This window comes from Saccostrea echinata, unplaced genomic scaffold (genome assembly GCF_033153115.1).
Source record: "Saccostrea echinata isolate AGI-Se365-2 ecotype Australia unplaced genomic scaffold, CSIRO_AGI_Sech_v1 ptg000076l, whole genome shotgun sequence".
In the NCBI taxonomy this organism is placed as follows: domain Eukaryota; kingdom Metazoa; phylum Mollusca; class Bivalvia; order Ostreida; family Ostreidae; genus Saccostrea; species Saccostrea echinata.
The window spans coordinates 1,545,422-1,569,331 of record NW_026889825.1 but is presented as its reverse complement, the minus strand read 5'-3'; the positions used below and the strand labels follow the sequence as shown (position 1 = coordinate 1,569,331).

The 23,910-nt window shown below is 33.0% G+C and overlaps 1 protein-coding gene across 1 annotated transcript; it reads right to left on the bottom strand.

The window, feature by feature from the left end:
• Positions 1–764: 764 nt before the first annotated feature.
• On the bottom strand, positions 765–16,290 carry LOC133176543 (uncharacterized). The gene is made up of 14 exons (XM_061311659.1): positions 16,284–16,290; positions 15,854–16,216; positions 12,217–13,170; positions 11,026–11,352; positions 10,736–10,800; positions 9,173–9,427; positions 8,223–8,444; positions 7,902–7,932; positions 7,160–7,293; positions 6,452–6,530; positions 3,477–3,525; positions 2,885–3,060; positions 2,698–2,762; positions 765–1,146 (listed from the first exon to the last, which is right to left on the bottom strand). Exons 1-14 carry the CDS (start codon positions 16,288–16,290, stop codon positions 910–912), a joined length of 2,964 nt encoding a protein of 987 aa, XP_061167643.1. The 3' UTR covers positions 765–909.
• Between the last annotated feature and the right edge of the window lie 7,620 nt (positions 16,291–23,910).

Genomic DNA, 23,910 nt, shown 5'->3' with positions numbered 1-23,910 from the left:
TGAGGCTAAGCTATGTTCAGGGACACCACTGCTTGCCAGACCTATGGTCTGTTTTCTCATGATTTCTATCTGTTCTTCTATTTTTTGCTTTGCCAGAAGAACTTCGTCCGTTTTCTTCCCAGTAATAAATATTTTGTTCTCTTTCATTTGAATGAATACATTTTTATTTTCTCTTGAAAACCGAGATAAAAACATATTTACATCACTTCTGACACGGTCTGAAATAGAAATACTCTGAACATGATAATTTTTCAATTTATCTAATGCTAATCTGTATTGATCAAGGAAAGATTTAGGACCTTCAACCATTATTTTCCCATCAATCGTTGGAAAATCTTTAAACAATGACTTCTCAAAAAAGATGATCGAATTGAATTCTCCCTCAGTTAAAGCCAAAGAATCATGTTGAAATCTTCGAAACTCCTCAACGGAACGTTGTAGCAATTCAAGAGATCTCGAAAGTATTATTATAGTTTTTCTTTTTTTATCAAATGAAACTGAAATATTCTCTGATTTATTTTTCTCAAAGTCATGAAATTCCACCAAGAAAATTTCTAAAAGTTCTTCAAATTGTAATTCTGAGAGGGCTTTTTCAAAGGGATTTACATTTCTGTGTGTTCCATTTATCACCATTTGGTGTGCTATATCTTCAACAATATTCACATTGGAAAAAGGCAGTTTTTTCCCTTAAAACAGGCTTCGAGGCCATAAAACTGAGACGAGCTAACTTTTGATCTTTGTCTCACTTTCATAGAAGGAATATATAGTGGAAAAGTGAGACTGAGATCAAAAGTGAGCTCGTCTCAGTTTTATGGCCCCGGAGCCTGATCTCTTAGTGCTTTTTCTTTATGTATGCTACATTTTATTGAATACTTCCTTGATAAATCTGTGTCTAGTGTGGAATCCAGACTATTTGCAGGGATTCACATTTTGTATAGAGAAATTTGGTGCTTCATACTCTTTCACTACCAACTCTTTAATAAATCTCTCTCCATTCTGTACCATTAGCAAGCTTCCCCCTACTGTCCATGTATCAGTGCCAAGATAAGCTCCAGTCTTCCTCTTAAAATCCTCTGATGTAACTCCTTTCCTTTTTAGTATGCTTATTACTTTAGAACTTAGCTTTGCTTTTATGTTTGTTACTGCCTGCAATTTTAGAATTTCAATACTAGTATTTCAGTTCCTAGGCATACAAGAGGCCCATGGGCCACATCGCTCACCTGAGCCCATTAGCTAGGAAAAAGAACAAATCAGTTCAGTATTGAAAAGTTTAAAGGGGGGGGGGGGGGCTTGAATTTTAAGCTACCTGAGGATGCTTCAATATCAATATAACAAATGGCTCTGCTGTTCTTGAGCAGAAGATTTTTTTCCTATATATTCCCTTGTTCAAAATTTGATCCCCCATTGTGGCCCCTCCAACCCCCTTTTAAACTCCCCCCAGAGGATGAATCATCATTTGAACAAACTTGAATTTACTCTACCTGAGGATGCTTCCAATATGACTAAACATGGCTTTTCTGTTCTTGAAAAAAAAATTCCTATATATTCCTATGTAAAACTTTGATCCCCCATTGTGGCCCCACCCTAACCCTGGGGGGTCATGATTCGAACAAAGTTGAATCTACACTATCTGAGGATGATTCCATATCAATATGACTTAACAAAGGTTTGCTGTTCTTTAGAATAAGATTTTTCAAGTTTTTTTCCTATATATTCCTATGTAAAAGTTTGATCACCAATTGTGACCCCACCCTACCCCCGGGGGTCATCATTTCAACAAACTTGAATCTACACTACCTTAGGATGCTCCATATAAATATGAGCAAACATGGCTTTGCCATTATTGAGAACAAATTTTTTTAAGGATTTTTTCCTATATATTCCTATGTAAAAGTTTGATCACCCATTATGACCCAACCCCGGGGGTCATTTGAACAAACTTGAATCTAAACTACCTGAGGATGCTTCCATATCAATATGAGCAATCATGGCTTTGCTGTTCTTGAGAAGAAGATTTTTAAAGATTTTTTCCTAAATATTCCTATGTAAAAGTTTGATCACCCATTGTGACCCCACACTACCCCAGGGGTAATGATTTTAACAAACTTGAATCTACACTGCCTAAGGATGCTTCCATATCAATATGACCAATCATGGATTTGCTGTTCTTGAGAAGAAGATTTTTAAAGATTTTTTCCTACATATTCTTATGTAAAACTTTGATCGTCCATTGTGGCCCCACCCTACCCCTGGGGGTCATAATTTCAACAAACCTGAGTCTACACTACCTGATGTGATCAGAAAAGCTCACTTGAGCCTTCGGCTCAGGTGAGCTAAAATAGTTATGAATTCATCATTAATCTATATTTCAGACATTTAGATTTCTCTAATATTTTCGTGGATTTTAGACATAGGGATTTCTCATTATATTTTCTTTGTGATACTTATTTTTACTTTCATTATTTTTATCTCTCTAAAAATGTCTCTCTTGTAGCATGTATATAAAATTAATAAAATATGATTTTCTTTGAATATTTTATAAGTGGCAAATATAAAAGAGGTTTCGAGGATTACTGTAAATTCGTTACTAATGATCATGATTCATTTAAATTTTAATTTCAATTTTCAGAATAACAAATTTCTAGGAGAGAGATAGATATTCAGTAGATAATAGAGATAGATACTCGTATTTTTTACCTGGATAGGTAGTTTCTGCAAAGTGTATTTTTCATTTACAAAGCTTCTAAAGAATTTATCTGCAACTGTCGAGTAAGAAAAGAAAGTAAGTCTTTATTCATTCCTAGTAAACGATAGTATCAAAGAATATAACAACTCGTAACGAATTAAAATTTGCAATATAATAGCTATCTAAAGTAGCATTTACCATTTGCTGATTTGAATTTAATCAATGCACATTCTTCCTCTAAGAATGGACATATTATGTTTTCACAATTCGCATCTTTTAAAACTGGTCCAAGATTTCCCTCCGTTAAAATCATTTTCTCTTTACTTTGCAGTAGAAGACAAAGTTGGTCCTCGTATGAGAAGGCAAATTTATTTCTGCAATTAGAAACACAGTTACAAAATCAAAGAGGAAAAGAAATAAAAAATTGTAACATTTAACTTCCACCAGAAACAAAATGTCGGGCACAATTTGGATGAAAAAAATATGATATTGTAAATTTAATTCTGGTGTTTACAATTTGAAACAATGATATGCATAATAATTAATATATGTGTTACATGCTGCATTGCTATCCTAAAGTCTTTGATCATAAACAGTAAAATTCTTTCTTTGTTTTACATAGGAAATAAATATGATACGTGAACCTAACCTAGAGTCTTGATATTATACTAGTACTACATATCGTTTGTAACGGACTACAAATATGTTTAATAAATAACACTTATTAATTTCTTCAAGAAAAGAAAGATTTCAATTATTTTTCAGAGAAATAAATAAACGTTAAACTTACTCTTCGGTGGAGGAAACCGTAGAAGGTGGCTGAGAAATGGCATTTTCATCTTAAAGAAAAGAATTATAAAAAATAGTTTTCTTTCTTCTGCGATAAACATTATGGTAAGCATTTAAGAATTTTATATCATCCGTGAAAGAAAACTTAAAATATTTATTTCACTTTAACTGATTGATGACAAGCAAGATTATACTGTGCAACAATTAAACAAATAACGTTCAAATATTTATTGGCTTTTTTGAACAGCTTCATATATTGAACCTCATAATCTGAAAAATTAAAAAAGCTGGTTTTCCAAGGAATTTTGTGTCGCCATTGATAGCAAATTTAAGATACATGTACAGTCCCTGAAACGTTCTACTTTCCCATTTTTCCGTTCGTTCACCGTTCGTTCAGCGTGCGTTCACCGTTCGTTCACCGTGCGTTCACCGTTCGCTCTCCGTTCACAGTTTTGCGTTCACAGTTCACCGTGCGCTCGCGTTCACCGTTCACAAAGCGTTCAGCGTTCGCTCTTCGTTCCGTTCACTTTGCGTTCACCTTGCGTTCAGCGTTCACCTATCGTTCAGTTTTCATTGTCATTCGGAACTCTGAAGTGAAAGGACTTATCTTTTTGTAGTTAAGGAGTTACAGGGTTTTTTTTAATTTATTAACTAACATATCGTGTTTGAAGAATCATTATTTCATGAGGAAAAATATCTACGATATATATTTTTATTATTCTAACTTAGCTGTTAGGATATTTATTAAATTACTCTGGAAAATAAATGTTGTTACAAGCACATTCTGTACCTATGTAGAACGATGCTGAAATATTAAATTTAACTAAGGGCAATGTGCAAATACTTTAAGCAGTGCAACATTTTGTTGTTTTGTTAAAGACGACAAATCGTTAATGGAGATATAATTATTCAAGTCAAATAATTACGCAGCAAAATTTCGAAAATATTTATTTCTATTACTTTTTTTTTTTCTTCAATTACTACAGAAAATATAATAGAATTAGTTCTGAGAGTTATACATAGTACTGCAGATATCCTGTTAATTTATTATCTATAGAACCAATTAAAATGATAGTGTGGTTAAAGGAAATATTTATTTAAAATGTAATGCACTACAGAATTTTTCTACTGTAATATGTAAAGTCTATAGTTATAGAGAAAAAATTTTTTCTTCACCGTAACTTTATATGTTTGCCATTCGATATGATTAATACCACCCCCCCCTTTCCCCCTAAATCGGTGACTTAGTCAGTACCGTATTTCCAGAATATTTTAATTAACATTTAAAAAAAAAGCTACGGTCTTTTTTAGAACAAAAAATTCAGTCTCAAAACAAACATGCATCGTAAAAAGTCACAAAACAATAGTAGATCAAAATGTACACGTGTCGGCTGTGGTATTTGAAATTGGCAGAGAGTATGTTTCACATTCAAGTGTTAATGCCCAATGTAATTTACTAATTTATTATTCAAATGTTGGAATCAAATCTAGAAATGATAAAAATAAATGTTATAACTTGTTGGAAATACTCGCACTTCGTCTTCGATGTGACGAAACTTTCACACCTGCACAGTGTCGAATGACTTTGATTGACAGGACAGGGCAAGCACGTGGACTTCGTGTGAACTTGAAGCAGGAAAATAAAAACGAGTATGACTGTCAAACAAATGGATATGATTTGTTGATAAATAAAAAAGTTACTTTCACTGTCTGATATATTTAGAAAAAAAATTCAGAGTTTTTGTTTGATATAGGTACAAGCATTTGGTGAAGCCTGAAAAGGGGGGGGGGGCTAAAACTGAATAGTACTCTCTCTCTCTCATTTGTCTGTTTAATAAAAACTATAACACCATATTACTTAAATATCATGTTCTGAAAATTGAATTTATAACAAATAATATGAATATGTATCTTTGTATCATCTTGTCCGAGTATAATCACCGCCATCTAGAGATACATGTAGACGTCTGCTCAATAAATCATAATGAAAAATAAAAATGACACATAATACATTATTGTATTAAAAATCTAAAATACGAGCGTATAATTGTAATTATTTTTTTTCATTACTTTACACGAAATCGCCTTGACACGGAGATATGTATATAAATATAAGTTACAACCGCTTTAATTCATTCTATAAATCATAAGTTTTTTTCTGATTTGTTATCAAATAAGAATAAACATTTTTATTTTCCAACTAAAAACAATATCTTTTATACTTCAGCGTTCGGCAACAATTGCAATGTTTTAATGCGATAAAAATCGTGTGATTAAAAACTTAATGTGCATGCATCGTCTTTCTTAGGACAATTTTGGAGAATTTATTTTATTGACTTGTTTATTCATTCATTAATTTGTTTACTTATTTATTATTATTATTTTTTTTTTTGGCACCTGACATTATAATACAATATAATAGTTTCAATGCAAGGAAAAGATCAGAGGCATTCCGAATATATCGTTCATCTTGCGTTCACCGTTCGTTCACAGTTCACTTTGCGTTCGCGTTTGCGCTCCGTTCGCGTTCTGCGTTCGCTCACCGTTCACCGTTCACACGTCGTTCACCAAGTTGCGTTCAGCGTTCACACATCGTTCACTCACCGTTCGCTCTGCGTTCGTTCAGCGTTCGCTCACCGTTCAAGTGGGAAAGTAGAACGTTTCAGGGACTGTATATATCCAAAGCTACTTATAAAGCTTTTTCGTAAAAATTCGATTTTGCATTGGACTGATATTTATAACACTATAAACTAAGAAAAGAATTACTCAGTAGCTAAAAAAACTAATATATCTGGAAAAAAATGAATAAATGCTTCATAATAAGGTTTAATTTGGAGACTAAAAATAACGCTTCTAGACTGAATTCCTTAATGGGTATTAGCCAAACTGAAAAAAAAAATCGCCTCAGTATAAAAAGTTCTCAAATATTGTTCAATCAATTTCTAGTAAGGTGCTATTATATCACTTTTTACCTACTTGTTTGTACAATAGGTTGAACTTGAACACTTTCCTGCTGATGTGCATCTTTCTTTTCTTCCTCTTGAGAAAACATCGACTGAAACAATTAACGAGAGGACATCACTTCATTCAGCATACTATATACCAAAAGTACTATTTTTTCAAGGAGTAAGACTAAACAAAATTGCAAAGTACAGAGAAAATCATAGTATCATCACAGGTATTTTTATAATTATTTTTCACTTTTCCCAATATTCATAACTGTAAAAAAAAATGATATATACATAGTTTAATACTTAGTCTAGAGTATTTTTGACAATCCCTCCATAGAAATTTGCTTTGTTTTCTCCATAGACTACATCGTGTACATTTATCGTTTTAGGGAATAAGTGTCTATTTTTTTAAGATTTATGATGTGATCAATCAGTTTGAGAGCAAACTGATTTATCATCATCATGAAACCAAAAACCAGACGGTTATTCCTTATATTTCCTTTTTTACCTGATCCTTGATTCGATAAAAAAGATACTTTTATACATTAATTAGCAACCCAAGTCTGCAATCCCCGATGTACTACACAGTGAGAAAGCAGTTCTGTCACACATGCTGAGCAAAGCACTTTATGAAAATATAAAGCATTTCCAAATTTGTGGTTTATTTCGGATAAGGAGATTTGAAAATGTAAATATCAAATCAGCTGTGCGTAGCAATCTGTGATATGCTTACCAATTCATATTTTTCTTTAACATATTCTCGAAACAGTCCCTCAAGAACATTCATTGCACTGACAACATTATGTTTCTCGCCATACACAGAAAATCTGTAAAGCACTGGAATTTCAGGCGTTTCTATTGTGTTCCCTGTAAGACATAATATAGATCGAAAATAGTCTTTAATACCAAAGGACTTTGATGTTCAAATAAGCTCCACTGTGTTAAGCATACAGTAGATTTTTTTAATAAATTAATTAGAAATGTCTTTGCATTTATGACCTCAAAATTATATGGGTCTTTTCCAAAACATAGGGAGTTGGGATATAGAATTTTGCTGTAAAAGCTGAAAGATTTTTAGAGATAAGTTACAACTTAAGCTTTTTTTAAATCCATAAAATGACAAATTGATTTGAGCTTAAGCAATAGAACCCACTAACCTTTAATAAAGGCCTGTTTCCAAACATATCTTCCTCCAATCAGTAACCACATTATAATTTTTTTTTAATATATCTTATATTTTTAAGAATTTCAATATAATCAATATCGCATGTCCATAATCTATGAATCTCTCATTTAAGACTTCACAGCTAAACAACTATAACCGGAAAAAGTAGTTTTTTGTTAGGGAGTCTTTTTGTTTATTTATTTATTTGTTTGTTTTATGAGTGTGTTGTTTTGTTTCAGATTAGTTTACTTTCTCTTTGGGGTTGGTCATTTGCTAAGTAAAACATTAAATATATATGCATTACAATTACCATTTTCCTCCTCCAAGATAGTTCTAAACACCTAAAAAGAAAAGATACAATTAGATGATATAAGAATTTTGTTTCTCCACATTAGACTAGAAGTCTCTATTGTGTGACTGTAGCTCTTGAGTTGTACATATAATTAAGAGAAAAGTAACACCTGGATATGAAAAACCAAGTAGATAGGTGACAAAACAATAAATAAAATTTAATTATTATCCTTGCTTTTTTGAGCAACGGATTTTTAAATCAGACCAAAAACTATATATAGAAGGAAAAAATATATTTGTTAAAAATTGCTGAGTTTATTTGCTAAAAAACTAAACTCACATTGAAATTTTCTTCATCTTTTTCATGAATAACAAATAAGATTTTTTCTACATGTTTGTGATCGCCTGATGCTGCATACTCTTCAATTATACTTTTCACACTAGATGCTACCAGAACTGCAGGAATCTTTAACTGCCCGGTTCCAATGGCAGGGAATGCCAAAGTTTTAAATTTTCTCTCGTCTGCCAGAGATATGCACTTCTTCACAAATTTTCGAAGAACCTTGTCGAAGAATGGAAAACATAACTTAAGTTCTTATCTTTAGCACCCCCCCCCCCCAAAAGAAAAAAAAATCAACATCGTCCATTTTTTCATGAATTTGACCCTTAGAGTCTGTTTTAAATAGAAGACAGTCAACAAGACATTTAACTTTTAATTAACTTTCTGTGAATATACCTTGACAATTATTTCAATATCATCAGAACCTCACCAAACTTTGCCTAGAATTCTGGACAAAATATTTTATGACTTTAGGTAGAGATTACGTCGTTAATAATCACAACTCTTATAAACTGTCTGATAGATGCTCAGAGGTTAAAATGTAGCTGTGTAATTTATTTCAGATAAATGATGGACTTGACCCACCCAATATCAAGAATTGAGCTGAACTCTGAGAAAAAAAACTTTTTGTAAAAGTTTATATCTTTTAGATAGTAACATCACGTATACTGTTTCTCAAGTGTCCAGGAGATGATTTTTTTAAAGCATTCAATATAGATAAACATACCCCCAGGGGTCTTAATCAAGAGGACATCTGTCTCATCATTTTACAATAGGGTCGATCAACACTGATGAATAACTCCTAAAGTTCTGAGAGTTTTAGTTGGTAATATCTATCTGTTTCAGTTTAGTGATTAGAGAGCAAAAAATATGAATTGTGTTTATGTAAAATATGAAATAATTTTCAAAGATAAGACCAAAAAAATTACTTATATCACGGTTTAACTTACGTTGAATGCTTTTTCTTGATCATCCTTCCATTTATAAAGGGCCCCGTGAAAGATTCTCTCACAATTTAATCTATATCCAAAAGTCTCGGCAACATCCCCATAATTGATCCTAATTGTTTGACCTCTTTTGCGGTTGGCTGGAAATTGGGCTATCTCTGTTTTCAGTTCATCGCCTGCAGCTTTTAATATGGATGTGGAAACTGCTCCACTTGTCATATCTAAACTTAATGACGTTGTATTTACAATCACATCTACCTAAAAGTACCAATGCATTTCTTAGAATACTTGTGACGATAATGGCAGAGCTATGCAATGCTACATGTAGATATAAAGATGAAAAATTTAAATGGAAATTGATGTCTTATTCTTTACTGACATTGAACTTCATTTTCTTTTTAGTTCTCGACCCCCATCTCCCACCACTACTATGCAAGAGAAGACTACACCCTTTCAGTACGTGATGTTTATGTAGAATATTCTTTACTCCTTTCAGATTTCACTCCTTTTGAAAATCCTGAATCTGCTACAGTGTCCATTTTCAATGCTATCTTTAACACTTCAACCTTACCCTATATACTAAGTACATATATACGTAACTTAAAGCTGAACACGCTTCGTAAAAAGAATCTGTCCGTCATATTCGATTGGACTCTCGCTATATCTGAGGGACCCTATATATAGAGCCGCTCACTTGGTCACTGTTCAGTGTAATCAATTGTCACCGGTGTAGACGGACGTATGCTATACAGCACTTGGTAGCGACAAAAATAACTGTGTGCTTCTTCTAATGCAGGAGAGTAAGATACCAAAGAGATTTACAACAGTTGCACAGGTCAGTGCAGTATACAAACAAACACAAATATACGTAACTGCAATAAAATGTAAACAAAAGTAATGCAAGACAACCAGCACGAACATTCCACACCGATACCCGTGACAATAAAGCAGTCAGGTGTAACGAATGCGAAGACTATAACCCGGTGCTGATATCTTGGATAGTAATATCGAAAATGGCGTATGCCTATTTACGAGTCGTGTTCAGATTTAAACGGAACACAGTATTCAAATGTGAAAACTGATAAAGGCTCCCAGGGAAAGAGCACTCAAATGAGTTACATTCTTCTTTGTGACAAATAAAAAGGTAGATACATGACAACACTTACTCTGGCCAAAATAAAAATAAGTTAGTGGCCATGCTTTGCAATTTTTTGACATAAACATAAATTAAACTATTTCTCATCAATGCAAATTTTTTTTCCACTCGGACATAGGGTAGCCGACGTTATTGTATCGTGTTTACAAGTACACGTAGTTGACTATTTCTCCGGTGGAGATCAATCGTCCCTAAAGTGCAACATAGAAAATTTTTTTTTGGAAGTTGAAAAAATATACACAGCAAAACAACAAAAATATTTTTTTAGTTTAATTTGTATTTTTCAGCTCAGTGCCTATAGAGTAGATCGAGTTTCTGTTCTCTCTCTCTCTCTCTTTTTTTGACAGAAAGAGAGAGAATTGATCATCTTCTATCATAAAAGCTTACTTGATTGTCGTAAGATAAAATACCTTTTCTGGTAGTTCTGCTATACTTCCTTGGATGACTTTTAACTCAATTTTGGAACTTTTAATAGCTGGAAAATATGAATATATCATTAGCTTAAAGTTACTATGTTTTACAGTGTTCATTTTATCTTCTGAAATTATTTCATAATACAAAGTACACACTGTTCATGTAACATCTGTAAGTCACTTTAAATTACTTATACGTAGATAGAAATAAATTTCTTTGAAAGTGAAAGCATATACATATTCAAAATAAGTCAACATAAAGAAAGCAACATGATTAATTGTAATACTTTGCCCAGTCTTAGTGAGTTCTGCTTCCTTAAGGCAGTTTACGGCAGTTTGAAACGCTTTTTCATCAGGGTGACTGATCCAAATTATGAGGCCTTCTGGGGGTTTGGGGACACAGTCAATAATACTTTTAACAAACGTTTGCACTTGCCAAAATACCACGTTTTGCAAGTCAAAAGCTACATATTTTTTGTTCTGCACTTTAACTTCGGTAAATAACAATTGCAAAACTTCTTCAATTTGATTTTTCTCTCTTGTCCCTCCTTCAGAGCACAATGGGGATTTCAGCAATGCAGTTTTCTCGTCGTCAAGCCATTCAATAACCATATCTGCCAAAATATAAAATCGTAAGAACTCACAAAATATTATATACGTAGATGCAACTAGATTGTAATTTCAGTGAAGCATAAGCCGAATTTTCACCTCAAAATCACGAATTTTACAGCATATGGCCGATCTTTGATGTGATGATTTGATGTTTACATATTTGTATATAGGAAATTTACAGTTTACAATTTATAATTTGTCTACTTATTGTACAGTAATAAAGAACTTCAAAGTTAAAATGCATTTTAATAACCTTTGCCAGCCCCCCCCCCCCCCCACTAGTAAAATAAATTTTATAATTTTCTTGGAGAGTTACAGTTTAATATCTTCATGCATTACAGTTTGTGTGACAATTCCTCGAGTAAAGACAATTTTCAAAGGCATAATATATTTTTACTATATTATCTATTCAACCATGCTCCCACAATACAACCAAATTACAATTTTGGTAGGGAGTATTCCTATATGTGATTGTCAGTTGGTTTCTACCATATTTGGTTTAAAATGACATGTTATATACAAAAATATTTAAAAGGGACGGCAAACGAAGAAAAAAAAACTAGAAAGCAACATATTTTCTTTTGACTTATACATGTTATAATATGTAAATTTTTAACATCCTACTGAAATAATGTATATTCTTTTAATATGAATCACAATTTAAAAACATATTTAGAGAAAATCTTGCATACTTTTCTTTTTTAATAAATATTTGTCCTATCTTAAAATTATGAAAGACATGATAAAGAATTTTATGAATGTTCTCATTCTGTGTCTTTATTCTATAAAATATGATTTTTATCAAATTAAATGAACCGAATAATCCTATGTGAATCTGATAATCCTTAAACTTTTATATACATTACCTCTTTCTCCAGACTCTACTGACTTTACATGGACATCAGCATAGAAGCAGTTTGGTTCAAACTCGCCTTTGTAGACAACAATTCCTGTATTTCCTTTTATCCACAATCTTGATTTTTCATATGGACTATACTCAAAGCAACACTGGCAATCATGCAGGAAATCGGTAACGTTAGCAGGTAAAGCTGTAAAAGGAAGCAATATTTCCTGTTCTTCCATACAGATCGAATGAATTATTTTTCTTATTTCTATCAAGGCTTCAGAAACACCTGAAATTGCAACTTCGTTCTTCTCTTTAACAAAATCTATGCTAACATTGGTTCTCTTGGCCTCTGTTTGCAGAAAAATCATATAACATTTTTTAAGCCAGATAAAATATTTTGGCTTCATTTGTATTGACTCCTTTCCTGGTACTCGTAGTTCGACTTCGTGTAAAAGCATCTTCAAACTTTCCTCCTCTTCAAGGTCAGATGTGTAAACAAATGTTAAAATTACGAAGCCAGCATTTCTCTTTGTGTTTGTATGTAAATCAAGATGAAGTTTGCCTTGAAGACTCTTCTCCAGATGTTCGGCATGTAGCTTCCACTTGTGGACGATTTCCTCCGTATCTGTTGAATTTATGACGCAGTACTCTCTTATTTTGATAGATTCTAAGAAAATGTTCATTATCATTTTTGTATCATGTGTAGTTTCCCCATATACTAAAAGTAGTTCATTGCTCTGTGGTTGTGTGCATGTAATTACTGCCCAGGTACCATCGATTGTAGCAATCTGTCTATCAATATATTCTTGAACATTTTTTCTGCCTAAAAAGAACAACAGGCCATCGAAATGTTTACAAGTTTCGAAGTGGATACCTGCCATCCAGGAATTAGCTTTCAGGTATTTACTTGCTGCAACACAATCATTTTCATTTCCTATCAATTTGACTATCATTCCACTTTGACATACAGACCCTGAAACGTGCTACTACCCCAAAAAAGCGTGTAACTTTCGTGCGCTTTTCGTTTCGTGCAAACCGTGTAGCGTTTCGTGTAAACCGTGCAGCGTTTCGTGCAAACCGTGTAGCGTTTCGTGTAAACCGTGCAGCGTTTCGTGTAAGCTCCAAAGCGTTTCGTGCAAACCGTGTAGCGAGCGTGCGAGAACCGTGTGAGAAACGTGCGACTTTCGTGTAAGAACCGTGTGAGAAACGTGCGACTTTCGTGCAAGAATCGTGTGAGAAACGTGTAGGGTTCATTCGGAAGTCATTTTATTTTAAATATGGCTATTGATGGATTAACATGTCATTCTGTGTTGTTTGTAACTAATATTATTCGGATATATCATACCGGTGGTATTTTAAGAAGGAAAAAAAATACGGAGACAACAAAATAAAATTACTCGGTAATGTATTTCATATTTGTTTGATTTTCTTTCTTTTTTTATTTAAATAAACATGGAAAGAAAATGTGTTAAAAGTAATTAATTAGGCTATATGCACATCAATGTTAAAGTATTTGATTCAATACATTTTTTAAAGGGAGCAATACTGAACATTTTTTAAAGAAAATTCATCAGGAATCCGGTCTTGTCCTTTTCATTCATTTATTAGAATCTCTTCTTCATTTTACAATAATGGTATAAAGAGATTACAAGAACATATGGGTAATTAATACAAAATAATAGATAGATAAGGCAGGCGTGAAAAATAAAACACAAAATTTAGTGCGTTGCCATAAATGTGGAGTATAGGAATTCTAGTCCGGGGAAAACAATTAATTTTTTTTCTTTATAAACGAACAAAATTTTCTTATATTACAAGATTGTGATACAAATAATTTTGAAACGATGAGTCATTTATAGTCTTTTTATGCAAAAAATTGGTTGATTAATAATTGTCATATAAAGGAATCATAATTCACATGCATCGGCAAATATAGGGTTAAATATTTCCGGAGGGGGGGGGGGGTGTTCAAATGAAAACACAAACTTTGAGTTTTTGTTAACACGTTTTTACAAATGATTTTCTTTTTAAAGATGTCCGATGCACCCCTTAAAAATATATTGGAATCTTCTTTACACTTACGACTGTGATCAAGGTCATTTACAACAGCGATCACGGGCACCTCGTGCCGGGAACTGAAAACGTGTTCTGTTACATGTATTAGCTCTTGTCAATCATGCCTAAGATGACAACCGACAATAATTCATGAATTAAATTGTTTTATTAGTATTTAATGGGTACAAATAAATACCCATGGATTTTATTTCTTAAATTTAACCGATTGTCTGTAAACAGTGAATTAATTTGCCAGTGTATTCGTGAATAAAGATTATAAAGAAATAAATCCTGAATAATTATGTATTAGTTGTTTTATTAATCACGCAGTTCTAGAGCATAAGTTTTTAGTTTTTGGTCATTGGACATGTATACATGTATATTGAATGTATTGTTAAGAGCCGCGACTATTCATTACATTTTTTTTGGCTAGACGGGGTTTGAAATCAAGGATTTTACAAGGTGGTGGATATATTGTTTTTATTTGATAAACACAATGCCTCAAAAGAGAACTAAAGAATTACAATACCTATACCCGGCTTCTCTACCATATAGAATTTTATGATAAATTAAAGTTCAACTCTGTAATGAAACGATATATTAACATGTACCATTCTGAATAAAGTGCATTTAGTGAGTTACACGTATCGGGTCCCGCTGGAAATATGGATATCTTTTTTTTTCTTAGAACGAGCATTTGTTTCTATAATATATTTTTTTCCAATGGTACACTTACTGAAACAAGTTCCCGATATATATTCAGCCAGGTACAGAAGTAAGATCTCGGTAATTTAACGCCCCCCCCCCCCCCGCACCCTTTCACGCACAATGTTCTTGTTTGATGCAGTGTACATGTACTTATTACCTTTGCAAATTATAAGCAGAACCTAATTTAATCAAATGAAATTATTTATTTACTAAATTAAAAAAATGAATAAATCAATAATTAAAAAAAGAAAGGAAAAGAAAATCAATCCGTTTACAGAAATCATACGCAATTAAATCATTTTTTTTTTCAAATCAATAACTGAGTTTATTTGTCAGTAATAAAAACGACTTTTTAATATCAAACTTTAATTGTAAAAACATTGAATGCTGTAAAAGATTATGAATTACAAATATTTTTTTTTTAGTGCGTAATTTAGAGTCTGTACATAGACGATGATAGGCATTTCACAGGGCGGGTCACATACTCAATGACAACTATTAATTAATTACAACTGAACATTGAGTATTTTATCTGTTAATGTAGTACTGGTGAAGCGAGGTTTAATCTTAACTTAATCAGAATGATTGCAATTCTCAACTAATCTTTGATTATCCGTAATAATTTAAATTAAGTCCGAGAGATTCCGAATAGAAAATCCAGATCGAGGCCAAAGCGTGCGAGAATCGTGTACAAAGCGTGTGAGAAACGTGTACAAAGCGTTTCGTGCAGGCTTTCGTGTAAACCGTGCAGCCTTTCGTTCAAAGCGTTTCGTGTAAACCGTGTAGCGTTTCGTGCAAACCGTGTAGCGTTTCGTGTAAACCGTGCAGCGTTTCGTGCAAACCGTGTAGCGAGCGTGTACCGTTCGTGCAGCGAGCGTGTGGGGTAGTATCACGTTTCAGGGTCTGTATTTTTATATATGGATATTCTCCCACTGTCTTCTCTGTTCCTTTAAACACTCTGTTCAGTCGGAATTGTAAATCAGACATGGTAAACACATTAAATACAATGTATTCTCTGGACTCTGGACTCAAGATACTGACGTTTTTCATATGTTTCTGCATATTCAGAATTAGATCCAATATATTTTCTCCTGTTTCCAAGAGGAGAATTCCAGTTGCATCTTTCATCTCAAATACTGATATAGAATCATCCCCAACCATACCGGATTTTTCTATCTCTGTAGAAAGATGTTGAATTTCTTCCCGAGGTCCACTCAAAATTAACAAAACTAAGTCCCTAAAACAGTATTCTAGAACTTCAAAACATTTATCCACCCACAGGTAAAAGTTTTCGTCTTGAATCTGCGAGGAAAACTCAGCCACGACACATGAAACACCTGCTATTTTTAGTGTTACTTTAGTTTCTATGTCTTCTAATTGTTTTTTAAGAAGGTTTAGAGGTTCTTTTGATGTAATAAGGAAATTCCATTTTTTAAACTGATAAACTGTGGTTCTAAATATTTTATTATATTCTTTTCTCAATGCTTTGAAAACACATACGACTCCTGAAAATATAAACATAAAAAGTACAACAATTCCTAATAATGAAATTATACACTTCACCTACACATATAATTACAGATAAATTTCCTCTCACTCATCTTTCATGCATTTATAAAACAATAATAATAAAATCAGTAAAAGGTGGCACTTTTAATACCTAATGCCCATGTCTCGGTAAACTGGCTAAAGCATTATTAATTGTCATCTTCTACCGATTATATATAAAATACATGGTTACTGTCTTGAAATATAAGCCATATTTGGGCGAGAGTAAGAAAACATGATAGAGGGCGAGGCTTAAAATATCATCTTGCATGTTGTTATAAATATCTTGCATGTTTTAATAAGTCGCATGTTGACATAAATAAGTTGCATATTGACATAATAAGTCGCATGTTGACATAAATAAGTTGCAAGTTAACATAATCATCTTGCATGTTAAAATATAACTCACATGTTGACATAAATATTTGTTAGTCGCATGGAGACATAATTAAGTTGCATGTTAACATAATTATCTTGTATGTTGACGTAAATAAGTCGCATGTTGACATAAATAAGTCGCATGTTAACATTATCTTGCATGTTGACGTAAATAAGTCTCGTCAACATAATTCTGTTGCATCTTACTTGTTTGATGTCGTATACTGGCGTTAGTAAGTATGTTTACCAACATTTATATTAGATTCTCTTAAAAATAATTGGTAACTTGCATGTCAACATAATTATTATGCATGTTGTCATACTTTTCTCGCATGTTAACATAATTTATCTTGCATGTAGGAGGCAGAAATATGCCACCATACCAATCTTTTTTTAGAATCTAACTTTAATGTTGATAAACTTACTTACTAACGCCAGTATACGACATCATACAAGCAATCTGCAATAGAATTATGTAGACATGCAACTTATTGATGTCAACATGCAAGATCATTATGTTAACATGCAACTTATTTATGTCAACATGCATCTTATGGATACCGAATAAGCTGCCAAAAAATAACTGCTTGACTTACAGTTAGATGGAATATGGGTTAAAACACTACACGACACCATATTTATAATTATTTTAAGATGTACTCACACGTTAACACACACACACACACACATAAAACATCCTCACATACACACCCTCACCCTCTCTCCCTCACACACACCCTCTCTCTCACACACACCCTCACTCACTCTCTCTCTCTCTCTCTCTCTCACACACACACACACACAGAGAATACATTCAATAGAAGTACCTGATTTTTCAAAATCTGGAGGATCTGTAAAAGTAGGTACTTTCAAACTGCTGGACGACATTTCCATGTTCAATTTGTAGTTGTCTGAAATATGAACTTTAACTTAAGGCCTAAACTCACGATACTGTTTTAAGTGTGCACTTATCCAATAGCTCTATATGCATTCAAGTCATTTAGGCTTTTTTGACTTATACATGTATGTAAGAAATTCTTAGAGTAGTATTCCAAAGATTTCATGATAATTTGCATGCAAAGTACTGTATATCGACAATCAGAATTTCATAGTGTATCAAATACCTGATTTTAACGAGATTGCTGACCTTTCTTTAATTTTTTTTAAAGCTTAATTTAATTTTGTTCTCACAAAGATATTTTTTTTTCAAATTAAGTAATTTGAATTGTTATACTTTCATGTTAAATAGTCAAATTTGATTGGTTTAAAAATATTTGTTAAAAAGTACTTTTACCCTAACTTTTGCATAAACCACGCCCTCCCAGTACATTACATATAGCAACGGCCGGATGAAAATGCATGAGAAGAGCAAAGGTATAAAAATTGTTAACTGGCCAGAATGATTGCGCGTACGATTCATCTTGAAGGTTTTTTTTTCAATGCTTTCTAAATACATTCTGTATAAAAAAAAATAATATGTTTTTTAGGGTAACATATAATATTGTTATCCCTTGAAAACCATTGCTAACCTCGGCTCCGCCTCGGTCAGCAATGGTTTTGGCGGGGTACGTATAAACAATTTCACGTTACCTTAAAATATCGTAATATTTTTATAATAACATTAAACATTCCTACTCAGCATTCAAATATATTATACGTGATGTGTGAAGGTAAGAAACTAACAGTATTTAAACAAATTACTTCCATTTGAAAACGAAAGTTGGAAAAACAGTGCCACAAACAAACACTAGGGATAAATAATATTGTGTCCCATAGCTCAGTTGTATGAAATAATATATACGCTGTACATGTTGACTGAATTTTTCTGTAATTAACAATGACCACACACATCAAAAGGTCAAAAAAGAAAACGAAAGTAGGAGAAAAAATGCTACAAATAATCTAAAACGTAAAAGAAAGTGAAATTGTACTTCAAAGTTTTTACCTGGTACAGTTTAAATCACATCTTGGTAACACTTTCCAAAATAAATCAGCTCATTGATTTGCAACGAATGCAAATTTTTAGTTAGGGTTGATATTTGTCATTATGCAATATAATCACGACAGTCACTGTTATCAATACACTGTTGACATCAACACCTGCTGTAATCTGTAGTACTACGATTTCTCTTTTATATTGTGGGCTTGATGTCACACCCACAGAAAAATAATTGAACGGCTTCTGCAGAAGAGAAACTGACCAAGTAGAGAGAGAGAGAAGCAGACGATGGAAGATGCTGGAATTAGTGTAAAGAAAACAGGGAAGCTGTCCACTTAATTAAACTTCAATTTATGCTAGAATCGGTTATCGACGTTGTCTGTTTTGATTACCTGAAAGTCACCAGATGCAGGTATACCTGAAACAAAGTATGGATTTTCCAACTGAAATAACAGTCAGGAACAAGATCGAGCCTCCAAAGAACATCAAAAACAAACAATTCTTTTGTATTTAATATGAAAGGAGAAATGGCGCCAAATCTCAAAATGTTTACAACGTTTATTATTGCCATTTTTGGCACCATATCTTATTTGGAGATGACATGGCCACTCCAGCGATATCATGAAAACCAGATCAACCACTATATCCATCAGTACAACAATGATACTATTCATATTAATGAAGATCTCGATAATTTCCAAGTATTTTTAGCAACAAGTGACAACAAACTCAAAGAAACCCATATACAAGTATATTACTGGTTCCTTCATGTGTGTAACAACAATATATTTTACCATGTACCAAGTAAAATAAGTTCAAAAAGACTTATTTTTCTATTGTTATTGATAAGTGGGATTGAAAGTAATCCCGGTCCACAACCTGATACTCTACCACCTGATGAACATTTTGAATGTTTTAAAAGAAAAGGCCTCCACTTTCTCCACATCAATATAAGATCATTACTACATAAACTCATGAAGTTCAACTTATAGCTTCCAAATCAAAAGCTGCCATTCTATCGATACAGAGACTTGGCTAGACAGCTCTTTATTTAACACGGAAATCCATATAGATGGTTATACCGACATCAGAAAAGATCGCAACCGACGTGGTGGTGGAATATGCACTTACATAAGGGAAGACCTTGCCTTCACCCCGTGAGCCTCGAAGGAATCTCAGATAGTGATGAAGTCCTTTTTATTGAACTTCTTTTACCTAAGACAAGGCCTATTATTGTTGGTACTTGCTACAGACCGCCTAACCAATCAAATTTTATTGAAAGATTTGAAAGTTTCTTAGTTCAGTTAAGACAAGATTGTGAATTTATTTTAATATTTGTACACTAGATTCTAGTGTCCCACTCACTCAAGAATACAATAAACTTCTTAGACTATTTGGACTCTCACAAATTCTTACAGAGCCTACTAGAATTACAAATACTTCACGATCACTTATTGATCATTTTTTATGTAATACGACAGAGAAAATATGTCAGTCAGGTGTAATTTGTGCTGGAGTAAATGATCATTTTTTAACTTTTTGTACAAGAAAATCAGCAAAGTGTTATTTTGGGAAACACAATACGGTTAAAATAAGAAAGATGAAAAATTATGACAAAAATGAGTTTTTACTTTAGAGTTACTTACTAATGCTGATTGGGGAAAATGTTTTTATGCTGAAAGTTTAGATAAATCATGGTATTATTTTAAGGATATTTTTATGAGTATTTAAGATAATGTAGCCCCAGTTGAGGAAATTAGGCTGAAACAAAGAACAGAACCATGGATCACCTCTGAAATCTTAGAAAATATTCATATAAGAGATCAATATTTAATTGAATTTAGAAAATCGGGAAAATATTCTGCTTAAATAAGCTATTCTGTTAAATTAGAAAATTGGTTCAACGTCAAAGTAGGAAGGAAAATTCAGATTATTTTAATGAAAAAATAGAAGAAAACAAAGGAAATGCAAAGAAATTTTGGTCATTTTTAAAAGACTTAGGTTATCATAATAAAACAAAATCAGACGGAAATACTATTTTACTTATTAATGGAGAAAATTGCTTTGACAATAACAAAATTGCAGACAATTTAACATTTTTCCACTACAATTGCTTCTAAACTTGTTGATAAATTACCATCACCAAAGGGAGTATTTAAAGCAACATCACATTTTTTCAAACACTTTTATGATGTTAGAAGGAAGACCAGTGATCCTTTTATACTGAAATATGTGTCCGAAGATTTTGTCTACAAAGAATTATGTAACCTTATCACAAGCAGGAGTACTGGTCTTGATGGTATACCTGCAAATTTTTTGAAATGAAATTATTCGTTCTAATCTAATTTTAAAATCATTTCTTTCAAAGACATCGTAAAAATAATTTTTTATACCACTTCTTCTTTTACAGATGAAAATAATCATTTGAAGTATAATATTTTAAAAGATGGTTTTAGCATGAATGCCCATATAAGATTCCATATTTTTCGTATCATTTATCAACAGGAAAAATTAAAGTAAAAGTCGTGGATTACTGCTGCACGTAAGTTTAAATTCCTATGCATGTTCAGATGTCACCTCTACGAAACCAAGGTATGTCATTTTCCGTTTTTGAACAAACAATAGCGAGCTGTGCGAAGCGACGCTCGTCACTGCGAGCTCTAACGACAACGCTGGACGAAGAGAAAATTCGGACTACTGCACATTCATTCAACAGAATTTTTTCCGCAGTAATTCTGGACCCACAATGCATCGCTTGTTATTCTCGCTGTTAATTTCGTTCGCGCGGCAACAACTAAAAATTCACAAAAAATAAACTCACCTTGATTTTAATGGATATTAGTAGTAGATAGTGATTAAACTTTCTTTGTTAAAATTTTTGCACCTTTCAAACTCCGTTTATGGAAATGCACCTAACATACGACGTCATGTGACGTCACAGTCTAGACGTTCCAAATGAGATGTGGCCCCAGGGTCAGGGGTTCCGTTTGGTGATGGGCTTATTTATTATATACTGAAAATGAATTGATGCTTTCAAAATCTTCTCTTCTACTCCTTGGTATTAAGCACACAAACTAAATGCATAGTTATGATGAGCAAGGGTGCCTCTTCCTAAATTTTGAATTTCAAGGGTCAGGGGTTCTGGAGTTAGGGCAGGGCTCTAATGATTACATAGTGAAAAGGCATTAATTTTTTGAAAATCTTCTATCCTGCCCCTGAGTATTAAGCAAACAAACTAAATGCAATAATATAAATGTTAATTATGAATATGAAAATAAAGAAATGTACCTCTTTTCTGCTCCTGAATATCTTTGAGATAAAGAGACAGAAAAAATGTATTAAGTAACGTGAAGTGAATGAGAGTTACTCCCCTTTGCTAAATTGATAAGAAATCGCTACTTAATCAAGAAATCCTTGTATGTAATTTACGTTTACGTTAAGTATTTACGGAAAGCCAGGGTGACTATAGGGGACATGTAATTTGTGGCAAGTGCCAAACGTTGTATATCCAAGTGGCAAGTGCTGGTAACAAGTATGACCAAGTTTGTATAGCAAAGAGGCAAGTGCTGGTAACGGGTGGCAAGCAGGTAAATTGTATGTGTAGCCAAGAGGTATCACCTACAGTAAATATACAGACATTAGAGATGTCTATTTGTATACTTAAAGCTGAACATGATTCGTTAAAGGAATGTGTCCGCCATATTCGATTGGTCTCTTGCTATATCTGAAGGCCCCCTATATAAAGCCGCTCACTTAGTCACTGTTCAGTGTAATTAATCGTCACCGATGTAGACGGAGGTATGCCTATACAGCACTCGGTAGAGACAAAAAAAATAACTGTGTACTTCTTCTAATGCAGGAGAGTAAGATACCAAAGAAACTTACCACAGTTGCACAGGTCAGTGCAGTATACAAACAAACACAAATACACGTTACTGCAATAAAATGTAAACAAAGGTATTGGAAGATAACCAGCACGAACACGATTCTACGCCGATACCCGTGACAATAAAGCAGTCAGGTGTAATGAATGCAAAGTGTATATATACCCCGGTGCTGATATCGTAGGTAGTAATATCGAAAATGGCGTATGCCTATTTACGAGTCGTGTTCTGCTTTAATTGAAGCCAAGTGACAAAAACACAGCTGTAAATATTGAATACCTTACAAACTAGGCAAATGTCAATTGTATTGTAAGACTTGGGCAAACCAAATACGATCCCAGGTGATCGCTCTGGTCTACATGTAGCACATTACAATAAGCAAAGGTATTTTACCAGATTTTTGAAATTCACGGGCAAAATACCTTCATCTATCAGTTAATTTTGTTTTATACTTCCAGGCCCGTAGGAAGCAATTTCAGTTTTTTTTTTTTTTTTTTTTGGGGGGGGGGGGGGGGGCAGTCATACATTTTCAGTTGAGGGGGCACAATCAACTACCAAAAATTCCTTGACAAGCAAAAAACAAAAATTGTGATTAGACCCTTGGGGGGGGGGGGGGCACAAGCATATAGCAGCCATGTCTTCTATAGTAATCAATATATCGGCAAAACTACATATTGATTTGTCCCTTTGCAAAGAATTAAGTGAAAACAAATTTAAATTGTACATTAAAAAGCAATTACATAAGAATTTTTTAAGCTCTTGGAAAGATATCCGTACCAATTACTTAGAAGAATTTGGTAAATTAAGTACATATTTTAAGTATAAAAGGTCATTCAATTTTGAAAATTGGGACAAAATTCAGAATTAGTAATCATTGCTTAAGGGTAGAGACGGGTAGATATGAAGGGATACTTAATAAATGTGGTAAAAATGAAATTCTTCCCAGGAGTGAAAGGGCCTGTCGTTACTGTACTTCAAGTCCAACTGAGGATGAAATACATTTTTTTGCTAGAATGTTCATTGTATAATGATTCCAGAGGAGAGTTTTTAAACAAAATCTTCAAAACTTTTCCAAATTTAATACTGCTTAATAATGTGGACCTGTTTACATGGATTATGTCAAATGAAGATTCTGAGTTTGTTGTTTTATTATGCCAACATTTAAATGAAAATTTTAATATGAGAAAACAATATAGTACAA